This window comes from Microchirus variegatus (assembly GCF_963457635.1).
Source record: "Microchirus variegatus genome assembly, chromosome: 14".
NCBI lineage: Eukaryota > Metazoa > Chordata > Actinopteri > Pleuronectiformes > Soleidae > Microchirus > Microchirus variegatus.
The window spans coordinates 7,310,180-7,329,364 of NC_139815.1; the positions used below are offsets into that span (position 1 = coordinate 7,310,180).

Sequence of the window (19,185 nt, forward strand, 5' to 3'; positions counted from 1 at the left end):
TGTATCATATCAGTACAGCTGTTTGTCAGGCTTAGTGTTAACAAAAGTTTGACACTGATTCATATTTGCAGAGACGTGAAAGGGGGGAAGTGATTTTACACATCAAAGTGTGTTCACAGATTTTAGACAGTACTTTTTGCATTTGTACTTTTTATTTGCTGAAGTTTTTTTTCATTTTCGTTTGAAAACCTGTCTGGTTTAAGCTGCTGTAGAAACATTGTGACGGAAGATGGCAGCCTCCCTGAAGCAAGGCCCTTTTCTAACAGCCATGTCATTAGCCTGAGAAACAGATACTTGCTCCCACTCCATGCACATTTAAGCTGAGCTATGGTTGCGCTCGACGACATTGTTTAATTGGACCACTGCCCTCATCCCAGTGTACAGTTACAGGTGGAAAATCCATTTATTGAATGAACTGTGTCCGCCTCTATCCCTTCAGCTTGTTAGTATTAGGTGGTTTTAGTGCAGCAGAGTGAGCAGTTTACAAACTGCAGATTAATCTTTTTGCTGGCAGCCATGTTAACAACAGTGTTCATGCCCCAATAGAGCTGAAACAATTAGTAGGCTAAATCGTCAACTATTTGACAATCAATTAATGGTTTGAAGCTTTTTTCATTATTTAAACAAGATTTCTGATTGTTTTAGCCTCTTAAATGTGAACATTTTCTTTGTTTCTTTGCTCCATAATCGCGAAAATAATCAACGGTGGTGTGCGTTGCAGCATGCTAGCAAATTCGGTGTGTCAATACCTCATACAGCCACTTACAATTTTTAAAACACATAAACAGCAGGAGAAATTGTGGGTATAAGTCGATATATTTAATAAAATTGAAATGTACTTTTAATCTAATAAATCTGCGACTTTATTTTCTCGTATAATTGCCACTATTAATCTCGTAAAGCTACAACTTTTTTCTCGGAATAGTACCCCCCTTCCCCGGTCCACAGTTTTTTTTTTTTTTTTTCATACTTGGCCCTAATACGGTGTCATAAAAAGATGCCAAATCATGCCAGAATAATCCTCCATCTGGCCATACTCTTTCTTCTTCTAGTTCTAGTCTAGTCTAGTCTAGCGTTCTAGTCCAGGTCAATTCCGGGTCACGCAACTTGACCGCAATTTTTATCAAAATTGGATTAAACGGGAAACGCTCCTATCCATTTTTTTCATTTCAGCACAAAATCGGAAATTGTAAATACGAGTCGTTATCCGTTTTTTACATTTTGATTTTGTAAACTAATATTTAGAAAAGAAGACGTTTTTATTTCCAATTTTTTTTTGGAAAAACGAATGATACACGGATTACTTTTGCACAGCTTTGTTCCGGACCGTCTCCGTCTGTTTCAGTACAGTTGTTTGTCTTTGAGATGCTTATGTTATGAATGAATGAGGAACACTGATGGGAGGTGTGTTGCAGCTGAGGCTGATGCATGCTCCACCTCACCAGAGAAGTAGCCGGTCGAGTGAATAGGCAGGGAGGAGGGACGCAGGAGGTGGAAGAAGAGGGGGGCATTCACACCAACACGCCAGTGATGTGGTCGTGCTTGAAGCTTCTACGCCTGGATAAACCCCATCAAAAGTGCATTAGACGCTCTTCCCTCCCACCCACACCCTTTCTCCCCCTCCCTGCCCCTCCCATTCCCTCCCCTAAACAACGCCCCCCCCCCCCCGGTCGTATAATAGTATCTGCCCCGGACACGCGGCTTGCTGACACACAGCCAGGCGAAAGGGAAGCGATGATGAATTGCTCCCTGTTGGTGTTATCCATGATGATAATTATTAATTTTCCCACCACTCTTCCTGGAGAATGGGGGCCAGAGAGCTGCAGTGTTGCGTAGCCTCCTCCGTGGGCCGTCAAGAAGCCCACTGTCATCACTTATCGCAGACAGAGTTGAGGCCCAAGGCTAAACGCTGATGAAAATGAAAAGCTCTCATTCTCATTTGTCCTTTTTTGGTGTGTGTGTGTGTGTTTATATATGTGTCTGATCTTTAAGTTTCCATTTCTGTTCATTGTCACTCATTTTGTCCTCCATCTGCTGGGATACAGAGGCACTAATCTCTTGGACTTTTTTTTTTTTTCAGATTTATCCTTTTTTTTATAAGGGGCTGAGATTACACTCGAGATTGCATCACATAATATTTCTCATATCACCATTAAAGTAATAAAAATCTTCTCATTGGCGTTGGTAATCAGAGGTTGGAGTGTACACTACCTGCTTAACAGTAAACCACAGACCAAGTAAAGTAAATAAAGTAAAGTAAGTAAAAAGGGGGAAAGGATGTAGAACGTTTAGCAGCTAAAGATATGCATGAGGACCAAGATGCTAAGCTATATCTTATTTTAGACTTAATGTTGAGGCCTGTAATTTGTTTCTGAAACACTTAATAACCATACAGCGATCAATAAATAAAGTTGTCTTAAAGTACATCAACATACCCTTTAATTGGGTATAATTTTTGAAATAATCATCCTTCTTTACGAACAAAGAAAATTGTTATTCTCCTTGTGGAGTTGCAGTTCAGATCATGCTCTGTCATTTTATTGGACATCATAAAGAGTGTCTTATTGTCACATCATTTGCAGGTTCCTGAGTAGTTTATATATATAAGTGTGAATCATCAAGTTCTTTATTGCTGAAAACTTTCACATTCACACTTTTGTGTTTTATTTATACATTTCATTACTTTCTCTTTTTTTATTTACTTTCAGGTGTGTTTTAAAGGGACAGGGAGAGTTTCTCCGCTGTTTTCTTTTTGTTTTTGTTTTTTCCAGTAGGCCTGAATTTTAATTTAATTGCTCCATCTCATTTCAGTGTGAAAGTGGCACAGTGCAGAACTTGAAGTGACAATCAATCTTGCTTGTTGTCTTCAGTGGCGCACTACGAGGATGATCTCTGCCTCCATAGCTGCGAGAGGTGAATCCTCTCTTCCTGACGAGTAATTACGAGTAATTTCCTAATTACCTCGCCACTGAGTGTCTCTGTAACTTTCATTAAAAGGCATAATTGCATTGGGGTGACATGCTCTTTTATCCTCTTTGGGTTCTTTTCTGGTACTTTAGCTGTGAGTGAGCGGTTCTGCCCCTGCCTGTCTAAGTCAATGAAGTCTGATTGAAGCCCCTGTTAAGGAAGTGTGTTGAACACAGATTTTGATGCTGTAATGATTACTAAGCTTGCAGGTGTGTATCTTTGTGTGCGCAGGGCTCATAACTTCAGTCGTTTTTTTCAGTCATTTGACTTAAATAAAGTTTGAGAGGCATTTACACAAGATTTGAACAAATAAAAACAAGAGAATAAAAGGTATCACTTCCTCCCCAGCTTAGACCCACTAACCTTCTTTCCTGTCTTTCAACCGTGTGTGTTTACATGTTTTTACCTCTTTTGTTTCTTCCCCTCCTTTCATCTATTCCTCTGTTTTCCTCTTCCATTGATTGTGCTCTTCTTTGTCTCGGAGAGCTGGCCTCCAAGTTGTCAGCTGCGTCAGGATTAAAAGCTATTAGTTCTGCATCATTGCCACTACAAGTGCGCTCCTGAGATTGATAGAGTGCCTCTTTTCCTCTAGTGGGGGTGGGTATTGGATTGGAGGAAAACAAGCCTGGGGGGTGGTTTTTACCTCACATGTCTGACAAAAGTCACCTACAGGCGCTCAGACTTTCCTTGACTTTCCCTCAGTTTGTTTTAGATAATGTGAATTGGATTGGTTTCAAAGTGGTAACAGGTCGTGACATCACCCATACAAATCTGAACTCCCATTTTGAGACACCAGAATCACAAGTTGGCTGGTAGCATGTTGATGTTTTGCAACCGGACGTTCAGACGTATCATCTGCAACCAAGCTGCTATTGGATGATGCCAGCTTTTACTATGTGCTATGCTTTATGGTCTTTTTTCCTTTAAAGGGGACATATTATCATATAATTTGTGGTCCACCTCACAGTCTAAGTACAAGAGATAAAGCACGCAATGTTGACTTCTGACGTTAGAGTTGGAATTGTCCGCTTTGTCCCTAAAAAAACGTGAGAGTGCAGGTGACGGCAATAGTATCTGGAAGAGCGGAAGTCTGAAGTGTTCTATTATTTTATGCACAGTGCAGCACAGAGTTCAAACTTCCAGTCTCAGAGGATTTACGTGTCCAGTGGATACATTTTATATACAATGTGTTGGTTGAGCTGCCGGAGCCTCTGTGACTCTGATGTAGTTTCCTGTGTCTCATTTGCATTTAAAGAGACAGACACTCAAAAGCGAGCATTCTGAACAGGGCTGTTTTGGCAGGGTGATTAAACTGCTGTGGTGCTTCATCCTTAAGGTATTTTGACCAAAGCAAGTCACAGACATGTTCATTAGGACACCAGGGAACTAGGTTAACTTGGAGAAATAGGATATAATATGAGTCCTTTAAATGGGAACATAATTTACAAAATTGTCACCATGTTCTCTTGAAGAGGACTTGAAAAGGTCATTAACTTCTCTGGGAAACTATCCGGAAACTTCTCCGGAAAAGTCAAAAGTAGGCTTATTTTCCCCATCTGGGTTGTTTTATTTTGCAACCACTGGAAACATTTTCTTGAGGCCATTCATTATATTAGTATTTCCCAATTGACTTTATAGTGGAAACCCAGAAGACTACATTTATTCTTTTTTCTTTTTTTTTTTACATACGGTCTATCAGAGGTGTGAATCTTTCAGAAGTTCACGATTTGATTTGATTTCTTGGGTCACGATTCAATTGAATATTATTTTAATCGATAGAGCTGAGAAATTAATATCGGTGTAGTCTCTCTCGTCCTCCGATTCCTCGATTTGTCTTTCTTGTTGGGGATTTTGACACTGCTGCAACACAGTCACCAAAAAGCCACCTTTGCTAATTTCATGTGCAAGCTGTATTTCTTTTCTGATTGTCAGCTTAATTGCCTCCATGTTGTAGGCGGCTGCCTCATAATTTATTTTTTTTGTCCGGTGACAAGTTTCCCCGATGAGGTGGGAGCGAGCACATGTGACGTCTTGTTGACTCAGCCTAAACGAGACACAAGTTGGTTTTTGAGAGGGAGGAGGTTTGAATGAAGCGGAGTTCAGGTCTTATATGAGCATTCTGAGCATGGCTAGAAAAAAAGGTAACATCTCAGCCAAACAACACAGTAATGTTTTCTACTGTATTCCTGACCACAGCAGCTCATTGAGTTTATTTTGCTCATTAAAACCCTGCGCCTTGTTCTGCCTCCTGCTTCCCTCTCAGCACTGCATGTCAGAGTTGCAGTGTAGTCAAACAAATCCAGGGGTTTATTGTACTGTCACATTCTAACACACCCCTCATATTTCATTTCAGGCAGTTGTCGGCTACTTTGACATTTTCTTTGACAAAGGCTGCAGCAACAAGGTAAGCAGCGGCGGCAACAGCCAAGCCATTTAACGGAAACTCAATTATGTTTGCGTTTTTACCATGTTCCTCCTCCCTGAGGCGTTCGCTGGCAATCGACAGGCGTCCTAGTCAACTGCTGATATAAGCACTTAGCCAGCAGAGCCAGCCAGTTGGAAAAGCCGATGCCAGGCTCTATGAGCAACGCAGACACCTTTTGATTGCACTTCCTATTGTACCTGAGATTCACAGTGCATGCTATGAATTGTCCAGAAAATTACCAGCTCTGCTGGGAGCTAAGGCTGTAACAATGTAACACTCAAGAAAAGTGGTGTGTATATGTATGTATACATGTGTATATACATGTGTATATATGTATATGTATGTATGTATGTATGTATATATATGTGTATATATGTATGTATTTATATGTGTATATGTATGTATATGTGTATATAATATTTATGTATTTATATATATATGTGTATATATGTATATACACATATGTGTATGTATATATATGTATATGTATATATATATACATGTGTATATATGTATACGTATGTATGTATTTATATGTATGTGTATGTATGTATGTGTATGTATTTATATGTATGTATGTACATGTGTATGTATATACGTGTATGTATATACGTGTATGTATATACGTGTATGTATATACGTGTATGTATATACGTGTATGTATATACATGTATGTATATACATACATGTATGTGTACGTGTATGTATATACATACATGTATGTGTACGTGTATGTATATACGTGTATGTATATACGTGTGTGTATATACGTGTGTGTATATACGTGTGTGTATATATGTGTATGTATATACGTGTATGTATATACATATATCTATGTATGTATATGTATGTATGCATATGTATATACATATATGTGTATGTATATGTATATATAACACACACAAAGCTAATGATAATAATTTTGTAACACTGGACTGTACCCTTAGCTGTTTTGTATGGTTTTTAGTAGTTTAAACTGATTATAAACAAGCTTTAATACGCCCTTAATCACCCAGCAGTTGTTTTTCCTGACCGTCTTACTCTTGTTTTTCTTCCTTTTGTTATATTATTATCGCACCAGGTGATGTTCTCCACAGGTCCCCAAGTCACAAAGACGCATTGGAAACAGACAGTTTTCCTGCTGGAGAAGCCCATTTCTGTCGAAGCAGGTCAGTGGTCACACAGAACACTCACTGTAGATTGGATATTTAGTCCGTCTGGCTTTCTTTTACACATTCTCATGCCAACTGCCATTAACATGTGTAGATAAGTTCAGTTTTTGAGTTTCATTCAGCTTCACATTTGCACATTAGTTTTATTTTCCTCCTGCAGACTGCTGCGGTACTTTATAGTGAGCTGTGGCAGATGATCTGTCTGTGGTGGAGATGTAGTCAGGCTCACTGACACTCGTTATCTGTCACCTACAGAGACAGCAAGGGATCAAAACAAATCACATTTAGCCATCAGAGACAACATGTAAAACTTCATCTGATAGGGAGTCACAGGCCTCTGAATCATGAAACGTTATACCAGGAGTATTTTGTAAATGACCAGGGAAATATTTATAGAATCACTGTATTGGCAGATACAAGTGTTTTTAACGTCCACAGCTGTATAGTACCGTTCAAAAGTTTGGGGTCACTTAGAAATGTCCTTATTTTTGAAGGAAAATTACTTTTTTCAATGAATCTAACATTAAATGAATCACAAATACACTCTATACATTGTTAATGTGGTAAACGACTATTCAAGCTGCAATCGTCTGGTTTTTAATGGAATATGTACATATAGAGGCCCATTTCCAGTGTTCCAATGGTTCATTGTGTTTGCTAATGGTATTAGAAAGCTATTGGATGATTAGAAAACCCTTGTGCAATGATGTTAGCACAGCTGAAAACAGTTTTGCTGGTTCTTTGACGAAAGGGCAAAATGTATGAAGTATGTTAGGTAACACTTTAGATTAGGGAACACATATTCACCATTAAATAGGTCCTTGCTAACATACAAGTAGCATACTAGCCCTTTATTGGTAAATATTAAGCACATATTAACTAATAAAGGGCTAGTATACTGCTTATATGTTGGTAAGAACCTAGTTAATGGGGAATATGTGTTCCCTAATCTAAAGTATATGTCGGTATAAATGTGTAGATACATTAAAATAAAAATAATTTTATTTTTGTAGCTTTGGATAAGCAATTTCTATTTCAAGCACCACCATGTTCATACAGCAACCCAAATAAAAAAAACAACCCTGTACTTGCGTCTTATGGTGATCAGTAAGTATAGGCTGTATGTTATGGGAATGATCCTATTCCTGCCTCAAACACAACCCGTTGTTTGAATTATCATAATGGAAATCATGGCTCTGCCTGCTGATGTGGGGATGGATGAGCCTTGGTGCTGGCTGTCCTCTTGCTGACTGCATATCAGATAGAGGCTACTGTAATAAATGGCCTGCAGAGGACCAGAGGAGCTTGATGTCTGGTAAACCCAGAGCCATGCTCTCGCTGCCCCGGCAACAGTCAAGATGATAAGAATGTCAAAACCTCTGACACTGCCCAAATCCTATCTCAGGATTTGTGCTCCACTGAGTCAGATAAACGCAGCAGAAACTAAGAGCTAAGGGCGACGTTATGCTAACAGCGCACACAGGTATAGGAAACTGCAGAGCCGAGAAAAACAGACAGATTTCTTTTGACGATCCGGTCCAGGACACCTAACATTCGTGTTTGTGTGACAAGTGGCAAATTAAATTAAACGGCACAATGAGAGAGAGCAGAGGAACATGATGAATGCAGCTGCAGGATAGAGCTCAGGAGTGTGATGAAAATCCCTTTGTGTTATCATTATCTCAAAGCACTGAAGCCCAGTCAAATACCTGTAGCTGATTTTCTATTAGTGCTTTTTCACTGTTATCACCATGACAACAAAGGTGAATTATACAGTATATACTATACTATATATTTGCATTTTGCATGCTCATGTTGCCTCAGATGTATTTTTTTCCTTCATTGTACTAATGAATAAACATAAAAGAAATAGTTGGTGAGGGTACCAGCATGTAAGATATTGGTGTTTGCCTATATCCAATAATGGATTTTGAAGCCAATGTCGGCGATACCGATATAGTGCCGATTGGAGCAGCAACTAATGATTATTTCCGCAATCGATTAATCTGTAGATTCTTATTAGGACTGGTTTTTAAAGATCCCTAAATTTTCAGCACAGCAATTGAATTGGAGATATCCTCTTGGGTGGGGTGGAATTGCCAATGAGCCCCGTGGTGTCACCAGTACGACACATCTTCAGTTGTGTGCCCCGACCTCATTGGGTGTTTCGGCCACTTATCACAAGACACCCTCCGTCCGGGTTGGCCCCCCGCAGGCTGATCAGACCTAGGTGTGTGACGCATGGTGGCACCACGTGCTCATCTGGAAGCACATGTTACGTCCTTACATTTCAGCCACAGCCAGTGACTGCTCTCTTCTGCCGCATTGGAAAGTTGTTTGACTGTCTTTTTCGTTGGGCCTGACCTCTGATCCCTACTGCCTTCAGGAGCCTTGTGGTGGAGCTCCCCGGGCATCCAGAATTGTTCTCAATTACGGCAGCCAAACACTAGCACCTGATTGTGGCGCCAGGTGTATCTTCCTTGAGTAAGACTGGTCTTACAACCCACCAAGATGTGTTTGAGGTTTGCTGGGGCTGCGCACTGGAGACAGGCTGGGTCCTCTCCATACCAAAGATGTAGGTTGGTTGGAGAGGGTAGGACATCATATGTGGCTCTGATGATGAAACTTAGCCTACTAGACTCCATGCTCCACAGCTCGTTCCATGTGATTTTCCTCCTCTCCACGCCATCCCACCTCATCCAGCGGCCTTGCTGGGCCTGGGAGACGGCCTTGGCATATCTGGCTGCTTCCTCCTGGTGGCGCACCGCCTCCACCACCATGTGCTGCTGTTCGGTTGAAGTAGCCTTTTGCCATGTGGGTGTTGATGCTTCCAAACCAAGGCCCCCTCTGCCGTTTTGGACATGCCCCACAATATCCCGGTGTCTGAGGGCGACCTCATGGCCACATGAGACGGGGCAGCAGGCCAAACTGAGGCCCTCTGGGACTTGGAAGAAGTCGAATGTTGTCCACAAAATCAAATGAGGCACTGATCTGAAGGCATTGGCAAGATCTAAGAAAACCACATGTAGATCTTTCTTCTCCTTCTTGGCCGTCTGTACCTGGTGCCAGATGACATTTGTGTGTTCCAGGCATCCTGAATCCGCTAATCCCTGCCTTCTGCACTGAGGTGTCAACAAAGTTGTTCTTCTGCAGGAATACTGAGAGCCTCTGGGCCACGACACTGAAGAAGAGCTTTCCTTCCACATTCAGCAGACTAATCTGGCGGAACTGGTCGATGGTTGAGGAATTCTTCTCTTTGGGAATCAGGATCCCCCCTGCCCGTCGCCATGCCCTTGGTATGATTCCCTTTTCCCATGCCACTTTCATTAGCTTCCAGAGATACTTCAAGACACCCGGGCAATTCTTATAGAGCCTATATGGAACGCCGTTGGGCCCAGGGGCTGACGCTGTCCTTGCCCGCCTTACTGTGCTCTCAACCTCGCTCCATGTCGGGGGCCTTGTTTCCAGCCGGTGCTCAGGTGGATGGATTGGTGGCATGTCATCCGGAATGCAGGCTGGCACATGCCTCTGATTGTCGGAGTAGGTCTTCTTTAGGTGTTTCTCTAGCTCCTGTATAGGTACTTTGAGGGTCCCATTTTTCTCCTTGACAAAGAGGTCTTTGACGAACTTGTAGGGATCTCTGTAGAAGGCAGTCCTTGTTCGCTCTTTCTTCTTGTGTTGCTTTCTCAAGTATTCTGCTCTTCGCAGTGATGCAAGTAGCTGCTTGATGTCGCCTTGCAGTGCCTCAAGTCCTTTCCTTTCCACTTCTGTGGCCCTCTTCCACCGTTTTCTCAGGCACCTTCGTTCTTTCACCAGTCTCTCATTCTCTTGTTGTCTCCTGGACTTGCGATGTGCTGATGTTTCCCTCTGGGTCCTGAAGTTCTCACTTTTCACTCCAAATTTCTCTGCTCCATAACTGTAGATGATCTCTCCGATCTTGTCCAGCTTTCTTTCCATGCACACTTTCAGACCTTCTAGAAGATGGACGAGGTCTGTGTCAGTGTTTTCCCACTCCTTTTTCTGGCAGGATTTAGGCCACAAGATTTAAGGCTTCCGTCCATTCATCTTCCTCTCCACTGCTGTCTGTGGCTGGATGGGCTCTTGACTCATGGCCATTGGTGGATCTGTGCTTGGTTGAGCTTCGTCTGGGGTTCTGATACCCTGTGGACTGTGGTGCCTAACCTGCCGCTGGGCTTCAGTCGACTGATTTGCCCTACCTCTGAGGAAGTAGTGGTCCATGCGAGGTCCCTCGCTAAGCTCTCTCAAGCACTTTTTCCTGCCCTGGTGGATCTGTTTTTTTTCCAGCCACAGATGCAGCTTTGTAGCTTATGTCCTGTCAGTGCTGTCACTCCGTCAACTCCTGTGCTGATCATTTGACTTGTTGTCCTTTCCGTTCCAGGGTCAGTTACAGTGTGGTCCGCCAATGAGTTATCTTCTGCCCCCGCTCTCGCAGACTCTAGGGGTGTTTTTCCTTTTTGATTTTTCGTAGCCCTATTTGTGAGGGACCTATACACTGTGTAGTGAAAGGCTCCTGCCGAACACAGGTAGCTAACCCATGCCGGCCCCGATGTAGATTATTTTCTCGATTAATCATTTGGTCCATAAAATGTCAGAAAATGTAAAAAAAAAATGTTAATCAGTGTTAGTCAAAGCTGGAAATGTTCTCAAATGTCTTGTTTTGTCCTCAAACCAAAATGATTCAGTTTGAATGATTTCTTTGTTATGTGGAGCAAAGAAACAAAGAAAATATTCACATTTAATAAGCTAAAACAATCAGAAATCTTGTTTTCATGAAAAAAGCTTCAAACCGATTTATCAATTATAACATTCTGCATCCATACTTAAACTGATAAAATAAAAGATATGCATAAATGTCTGCTATTGCAGCTGTGTCTTGTTGAACGTTTTGAACAGAAAGTTCAAAAAGTAAGAAGAAAAGATGCAAGAGTAAGTGAGAGTGAGAGAGAGATGCAGGTTATTAATGTGCTCACTGTACTCTGGCACCCTTATTGTCCTCAGCCTCTTCCAGTGGCTGTAAAGCAAAAACTGACTTTTTAACAACATCCAGCGGCTGCATGCTATGCTCCTGTGGTACACTTTACAACACACACCACTCCACACACTCAAATTCACAAGTGTTCTTGCATGCTTAACTTCTATACTCCCCCTCTTGTATTAAGAGAAAATGTCCTAAAGTCACCTTGGAGAAGACCAAACTCTGTCTCACGCAGAGGACTTTCCTTCTGGGCGTTCACTGTGAAGCACCTGCTGCTCTGATTAGCCGTAGAAAGGGCCTGGCATCAACATCCAGTGGTTTGTTTTAATACTGGCTCTATCTGAGGTGATTTATTGTGACAAATACCTATTTGATGTGTTTGTATGAGTGCAGCAGTAATTAACTCTGTGGCTTCACTTCTGGGGGGAGGTGCCCAGGGATGAGAGAGAAAACGTATGCAGCAAGCTGGAACAAAACATCCTCCTGCATGGCAGCATAATAAATTAAACAGCGAATCATTTGTCATGCTCTGCTTTGTTTGTGTAGCTCATGTATTGTAGAGGAGGGTCCTTTTTTCCCACAATTTTACCTATTTAATGTTCACTGGGGGGAAAAAGGAGGTCACACTTTTTGTCCTGTGGTCCTCAAAGTGAGGCGGTAAAGTCTCTTAAAGCAGACAAAAACATGGGTGTTCATTATATCCGCGATAAACGCGTGCGGATATTATGTAATCGGTCTGGGTCGTCTGCGTCCGCGTCTGCAGATTTTAGCCGTTAACGCGATAACTGGAAAGGCGTTTGAGATTAAATTTTCTTATTTTTTTTATGGGTCACATACCCCCTGTAGATGATCCCTATTGATTTTGAGCTTTCTACCATTATTATTAATCAGTTCATTAATTAATTAATGATATAAAAACCATATTTTCGCCTGTATCTTCCAAAGTATTGCAGGTATTGGCTTCAAATTTTGCATGGGCATCACATACCACCTGAGAATTATCCCTATCTTTGTAGCTTTATTATTAATTAGCAAATTAATTAATTTATTATGCTAAAAACACATTTTCGGCTTTATCATCCAGACTGATGGAGATATTGCCTTCAAATTGTGTACAATGATTCATGTAACAACTATCTACAAGTACAATCATTATTACTTTGGCTATGATTGGTAATAGTTACATAATAAGTTAACTGGTTAACTTATTAGTGAACACAGAAAAAATAGTTAAGGCATTTTTTCTTTATTATTGAGCTCATTTGGACACATTGAGGATATCACGGGTTTATTTAGCACTTATTCATAATATTTATTACATTATAATATAAATGTATTAATTATCATATAAAAAATAGTTAAGCCTCGATTTCTTTATCAATGCATTGAATGGAAAGTTTGAACATATTGTATGCTTTTTCATGAAATTTAATAAACATAGTGTATGCTTTTTAATGAAATTTGGACACTTTGAAGATATGGCAGGTGTGGTTAGCATTTTAATATTCATAATATTTAACAAGGTATAATAGGTTAACTAGTTTTATTAAAAACTAGAGAGAAATTTACGAGTTCAGGTATTCTGTGTTCAATATCGAATTTATATGGATACATTGAACATGTATAAAGTGTAGTCAGCATTATATCATAATATTTAACAGTTATTTTGTTGAATTTATTAATAATTAATTAAAACAGTTAGTGGCAGGTGCGAGTGCGTATACTTTGGGTATATTGGAAAGTTGAGGATTGGACAAGATTGCGGATATACCCCTTGCTGTCGGCCCCCGACAGTGTAGGCTAGTTCGTGTTTGGACTTTCATTACACTCTTAAAAATAAGGGTTCCAAAAGGGTCCTTCTACAGGTTCTACCTAGAACCATTTGCTTCTGAAAAACCCTTTATTCGGGAAAGGGTTCTTGGTAACACTAATGGTTCCAGTAGGAACCATTTTGATCCAGAACCCTTTAAAACCCTTTAGTAAATAAAGGGTTTTAAAAGGGTTCTTGGTGGAACCCTCCAAAAGGGTTCCAGGTTGAACCTTTATAAAAAGGTTCTACCTGGGGCCAAAAAGGGTTCTCCTATGAGGACAAACCTTATCTGGTTCTACTGAGCACTTTTATTTTTAAGAGTGTAGATCAGGGGTTCTCAAAGTTTTGATACCTGAGGGCCAATTTAGGAACCCAACATTGGACTGAGGGCAGCCAAAGGAAAAAAACAGAAAGAAATCCCATTTGTAATAATTTTCATGACCAGATTGCAGTTCTACAGTTTACACTTATTGGTCTGTATCCAGTAATGTCCAATAAACATTTAACAAGCTTAGTGGGTCCTGGATTAAAACTATCAACTGTAATTCATTGCGGGCCGCCAGAAATGTTTCTGTGGGCCGCCATTGGACCGCGGGTCTTTGTTCCAGCCCACTTTCATGACCCATCTCCTCTGCTCAGATGCTGAACCTCTTCTAAATCTTTCTCCTGCTGTCATCCGTCCAGGCTCAGTTGAAACACCACCTCCTCTCACTGCCTCCTCCCCATTTGAACTCTGAAGGTCCTTGAACTGTCCAGCAGCAGCAGCAGCTTTGAGTTATCCGGGGCTGTAACTCAAACAGTGGCTTAGATTTGTGCTAGCGGCCTGATGGTGCGTGCAATATCCAAACCCCCATCACCTCTATTTCTTAATTGTGCTCTCAGGGCCCGTGGAGCAAAAACACCTTTAATAAGCTAAGATTGGGACAATAAGAAGGATGTCAAAGTCATGGGGCCTGAAATCTGGCTGTTAGAATCACTGCAGCATCAGGAAGTGGTCAAAATAATGTGGAAGTCAGCCGTTATAGGAGGACTGTGGAGTCTGTGTACATGTGCCACTCAGGAGAAAATGATTTGGTGTGTTTTCACCAGTCTTTCCAAAGTGGATATATTCTGTAAATATTTGTACCAAAGTACTGCAGCTTTTGGAACTGCTGAAGAGACTGTGTGGTTAAAATGTAAATGACAACAGTTTAAATGAATCACTAACGCGAGCCGAGCATATCCACCACAATTTCATGGAGCGAGGCTGTGTTGGGCTGTTTCTGTGGGCTTGGTTGTGCTTAATGACACTGGCATGTTGATGTACGACACTGTCGTGAAAGCCTTGCTCCATTCCTCGGCTCATTTCCACACATGGTTAACTCTTTCTACCCGAATCTGAGTGGCCGGTTTACTGAAGGCGCAGAAAGGCCCTCTTCCTTGGGGAGGTCTGGTCTTGACTGATTACAACCAGAGCATCTCTCTGGTTGTGTGTAGGTTACAATACTTTAATCTGAAAGATTAGGGATTAGTCGGCTACAAAGTTGTTTTCCTCTTTTTACCGAGACCTCTGTCTGTCTCTCTTTCTCTCTGACAGTTATGTTTTAAGAAAATGTTCCAAAAGGTCAAGCAATTATTCCTTTGACCTTTTTTTGCCAACTTGAGTTTGACTGCAATCATCTGCTGCCTCTCATGAGCACCAGGCTCTGTTGCAGTTACTAGATTACAGCTAAAGTGTGTGTCTTTTCCGACAAATCATTGCCCTTTTGGTCTGTATCTTTATGGACATTGAAAGAAACACTTGATATCCACAAATTATGCAGGGCGAGAATATAATTATGCCCATCACTGAAAAACTGTAAAAATTGGTGGTTATGTGTGTTATTGCTATATGTCAGACCAAAAACTAAGCCATAAAGCAGCCATGACAACAGTGGACCAGTTTCAGTAAAAGTTATGTGACTGTTAGCTAAGCTTACATCAAACCTCATAGAATAGAGTCAGTAGACAATAAAGTATCATGGGATGAACATATAAAAAGGTTGTAACTAAAATGGGAAATGCCATATCAATAATCAAAAGATGTGGTAAATAATAAACGCACCAACTGGTCAGGCAAGTGATACAGGCTTTGGTTTTGTCTAACTTATACTACTGCTCATCCAGTTATATAAGGAAGTTACAGTTAAATAAAGCAGCAAGAGTAGCACTTTCTTGTGGATGGAGACCTAACGTATTAAAATGCATGAATCATTAGGTTGGTTGGATGTTAAAACTAGATTTTTGTCATTATTGATGTGTTTTATCAAGAATGTCATAATGACAAAATCACCTTTTATTATTTATAGAAGTTTGTCTTTCAGTTCGGCAGCACATAATTATTCAACAAGGCATGCAGTCGGAGGTTGTTTCACTTTACTAAAATCCAAGACTATGATTGAACGTACAGTTATATATAGGGCAATGCAACAGTGGAATACACTCCCTCATCATATTACTCAATTAAATCTATATAGTTTTAAAAAACAACTTAAAAGACATTATCTAAATATCAATTTTAATTGAGGCAGCTGTCTTTTTGTTAAGTTTAGTTTTGTATTTGTTTTTTGGGGGTTTTATGTTATGTATGTCATGCAATGTATGTCATGTCTGTATTTCTACATTGTATTTGTCACACTGAATATGATAGACCCAGGAAGAATAGCTGCTGCTTTGCAAAAGCTAATGGGGATCTAAATAAAAAGAGAATTAGAAAAGAGAAAGAGTAGGGAGGCCTGAAGGTGACACTTCACCACAGATTCACCTACACTTGTTTCTGCGTGGACAGGTCCTGAGTCTGTAGAGCCAGAGAACTACTTCAGTGTCCCAGTGTGGGAAAATTACCCCACAATGAATGCACTACTTTAGGAAAACGATGACGACGTAGCTCCACCTCTCTTGCACTGGCATTCACTGTCTCTAAACTAAAGGCAGCCTGAAAAGGCGCCAGATATTACTCGATCACTATTTTTACTTGAATGAACAATACAAATTGTTCTGCACAAGGTTCAGCTTCACTGCACGTTTGCAGCTCGCTCTTGTGACTGTGACTCTGCACGGTGTGTTCACAATGTTTCTCTCTCTCTTTCTGTGTGTGTGTGTCTACAGTCAGGCTGAATCTTCGCCTGCAGTCAATAGAGCTAGATGAAGCTCACTCGTGTGGCAGAACTGGCAATTCCCATTTCAGGAAGTAGTTAAGGTTATGCCAGAAAGTTGCGGAATTAGTCGCTTCTTGCTTTTTTAGAAAAAAAAACTTGCTAGGGGTCTGGAAAGTGGATAAATATAGTGATGAGGTCACTAAGTTGGCAACACTGTCCTTAAAGGGGACATATTATGCAAAGTCAACTTTTTAATCATTTTAATACTTATATTTGGGACTCTGGAGGCCCTATGAGTAGGCAAAGTGTGAAAGTACAGGAGATAAAACATGCGACTTCTACGCTCACTGCTACGTCACAATTAGTAATTCCTGGAATTGTTGTCTCATGGAGCTCCACTTTGTCCCTAAAGAACACGAGAGTGCAGGCGAGGGCAATAGTATCTGGAAGAGCGGAAATCCTGCGAAGTGTTCTATTCTTGTCTGCACAGTGCAGCACAGAGTTCTACACAAACTTTAGGATTTACGTGTCCAGTGGATATATTTTATATATGACGGCAATGTGCCGGCTAGAGTCGGCAAATGCTAACTGCTGTTAGCTGCCGGAGCCTCAGTGACGCTGCCGTAGTTTCCTGTATCTCATTTGCATTTAAAGAGACAGGCACTCAAAAGCGAGTGTTCTGAACAGGGCTGTTTTGGCAGAGTGATTGAACTGCTGTGGTGCTTCATCCTTAAGGTATTTTGACCAAATCATGTCACATTAGGATACCTGGGAACTAGGTTAACATGGAGAAATAGGATATATTATGAGTCCTTTAAGTCTTTTCACTTTATGATAACTTATAACTATATTTTCTTTCTTTTATTTTCCTTCCTTTCCCCTGGTTTTAATCTGTCTGTTTCTGTGATTGTATACATTGTGCACAACAACAAGTACGTTGTCTTCTCTGTTTTTGGTGTAGCAGCGTTACAGAGCCACTTGCACACTGTATGTACTACATCGTTTTGAGTCGTTGATGGAGACATTTGCTGAAATGATAACGTGTTTACGGGAAACTTTTTCAAAATCACCAAGTAAAGATTGTTTCCGTTTGGTTGTGTTTCCGTGTGGACAGAGCCTCAGAATAAGGACTGAGGTAGTGAAGTCAGTGAGTCATCTTTGTTCACACTTTGCCGATTGATAGGGCCTCCAGTCCCAAATATAAGGATTTAAATGATTTTAAGTTGACTCTTTTTTTCTAGGAGGGTCATTCAGCATCTAAATCTAAAAAGAATTCTCATGTTGAGCTCCTGTTATTTCTTCTGCTCTGTGCACACACGGCATAAAGGCTGTGGCCGTGCCCGTCCTGTCTGCAGTGGAGTGACAGACCCGGAGTATGTAGCGCCAGCCGTTGCCATGGTAGCAAGTGAAATGTGACAGCAGTAGTAATGGTGGAAGGTTAACCAAAGAAAAGCGCTAGTCAGCATTTTTCCCCTCCTTGTCCTCCTCTCACCTCCAGCAACGACGAGTGCGTGGCATGCGGAGAGGGGGAGGGGGAGTGGGAGGGGGTGGGGCTTATTTGCCATTTGAATAAACATTCATTTACCTCCAGCAGTCAAACATAAAGATAATCAGAGTGATTATGCATCATAATCATCAGCATCTTTGCCCGACCTCCCAATCTCACTAGTGCATCGTACTGTAAACGCGCCTCCTCGCTGCTGCCATCTGGAGATTTCAGCGGGTGTGTTCACGCACATGCACACACGCACTCACGATCTTGCTTCTTAACATGCATTAAACCACATTGCTTTTCCACACATCATCATTTCTATAAGCACCAGTGCATCTGCGTTCATACTGCAGAGGCCTGAGCTCAGCAGCACTGTACTGCTGCAGGGCAGCACAAAGATTTCTTTTTTATGTGCACTTATTCATTTCCCTGTTTTTTTTTTTATGAACACACTAATCAATGTCTGACTCAGTGAAATTGTTTTCTGCCTTTTTGATGTTTTTTGAAGTCTGATATGGATGCATAGGGATTATGGTAACAATGTAGTGTGGCTTAATCAAATAAAGAAGAGTTTTATTTTCTTTACTTTTCTCCAAGGAGAACCAAAAGAAGAAACCATATAGAGGAAGAAGTGTGTGGCAGAGGCAGATAACCTACAACTTTTTAGTTCTGTAATTTGTCATTACACTATTGTGCTCAACATGTTCTTTCATCAAAGACGACGTTGATTCGAGCCCTGTTCTTCACCGTGGTCTTATTTGCAAGCTGCAAATACATTCTTGTATTTTATTGTCTAAATTAATCTGATTTTTGACAGTAATACAGTAATTGTAAATATTGTATTGTCATTGTCTAAAACAGGGGTGTCAAACTCATTTTCACTGAGGGCCACATCAGCATAATGGTTATCCTCAAAGGGGCAGATATAAATGTCATAGAGAATAAATGTGTAACCAAATATAATGTAAATAAAGGTAACTACTCTGTAACATATTGCTAAATAACTTTCTGTATCTATTACTTATTCAAGTTACAAATATGATGCAATATAGATGTAACCCAGTCTGCGATTGGTTATGCCGTCAGTTTATGGTCAACGCACGCCTTAAAGCATAGACCTATCTTAACACAGATTTTTAAGACCAATTAATCACTCGCGGGCCACATAAAATAACGTGGCGGGCCACATCTGGCCCCCGGGCCTTGA

The 19,185-nt window shown here is 40.8% G+C and overlaps 1 protein-coding gene across 1 annotated transcript in view; it reads left to right on the forward strand.

The window, feature by feature from the left end:
• The window catches only part of prmt3 (protein arginine methyltransferase 3), a 58,179-nt gene that overhangs the window by 38,669 nt on the left and 325 nt on the right, over window positions 1-19,185 (forward strand). The window contains exons 14-15 of the mRNA XM_083900973.1: window positions 5,321-5,371; window positions 6,474-6,561. Coding sequence (XP_083757099.1) covers window positions 5,321-5,371; window positions 6,474-6,561 — 139 coding nt within the window. The remainder of the gene's footprint in view (window positions 1-5,320; window positions 5,372-6,473; window positions 6,562-19,185) is intronic.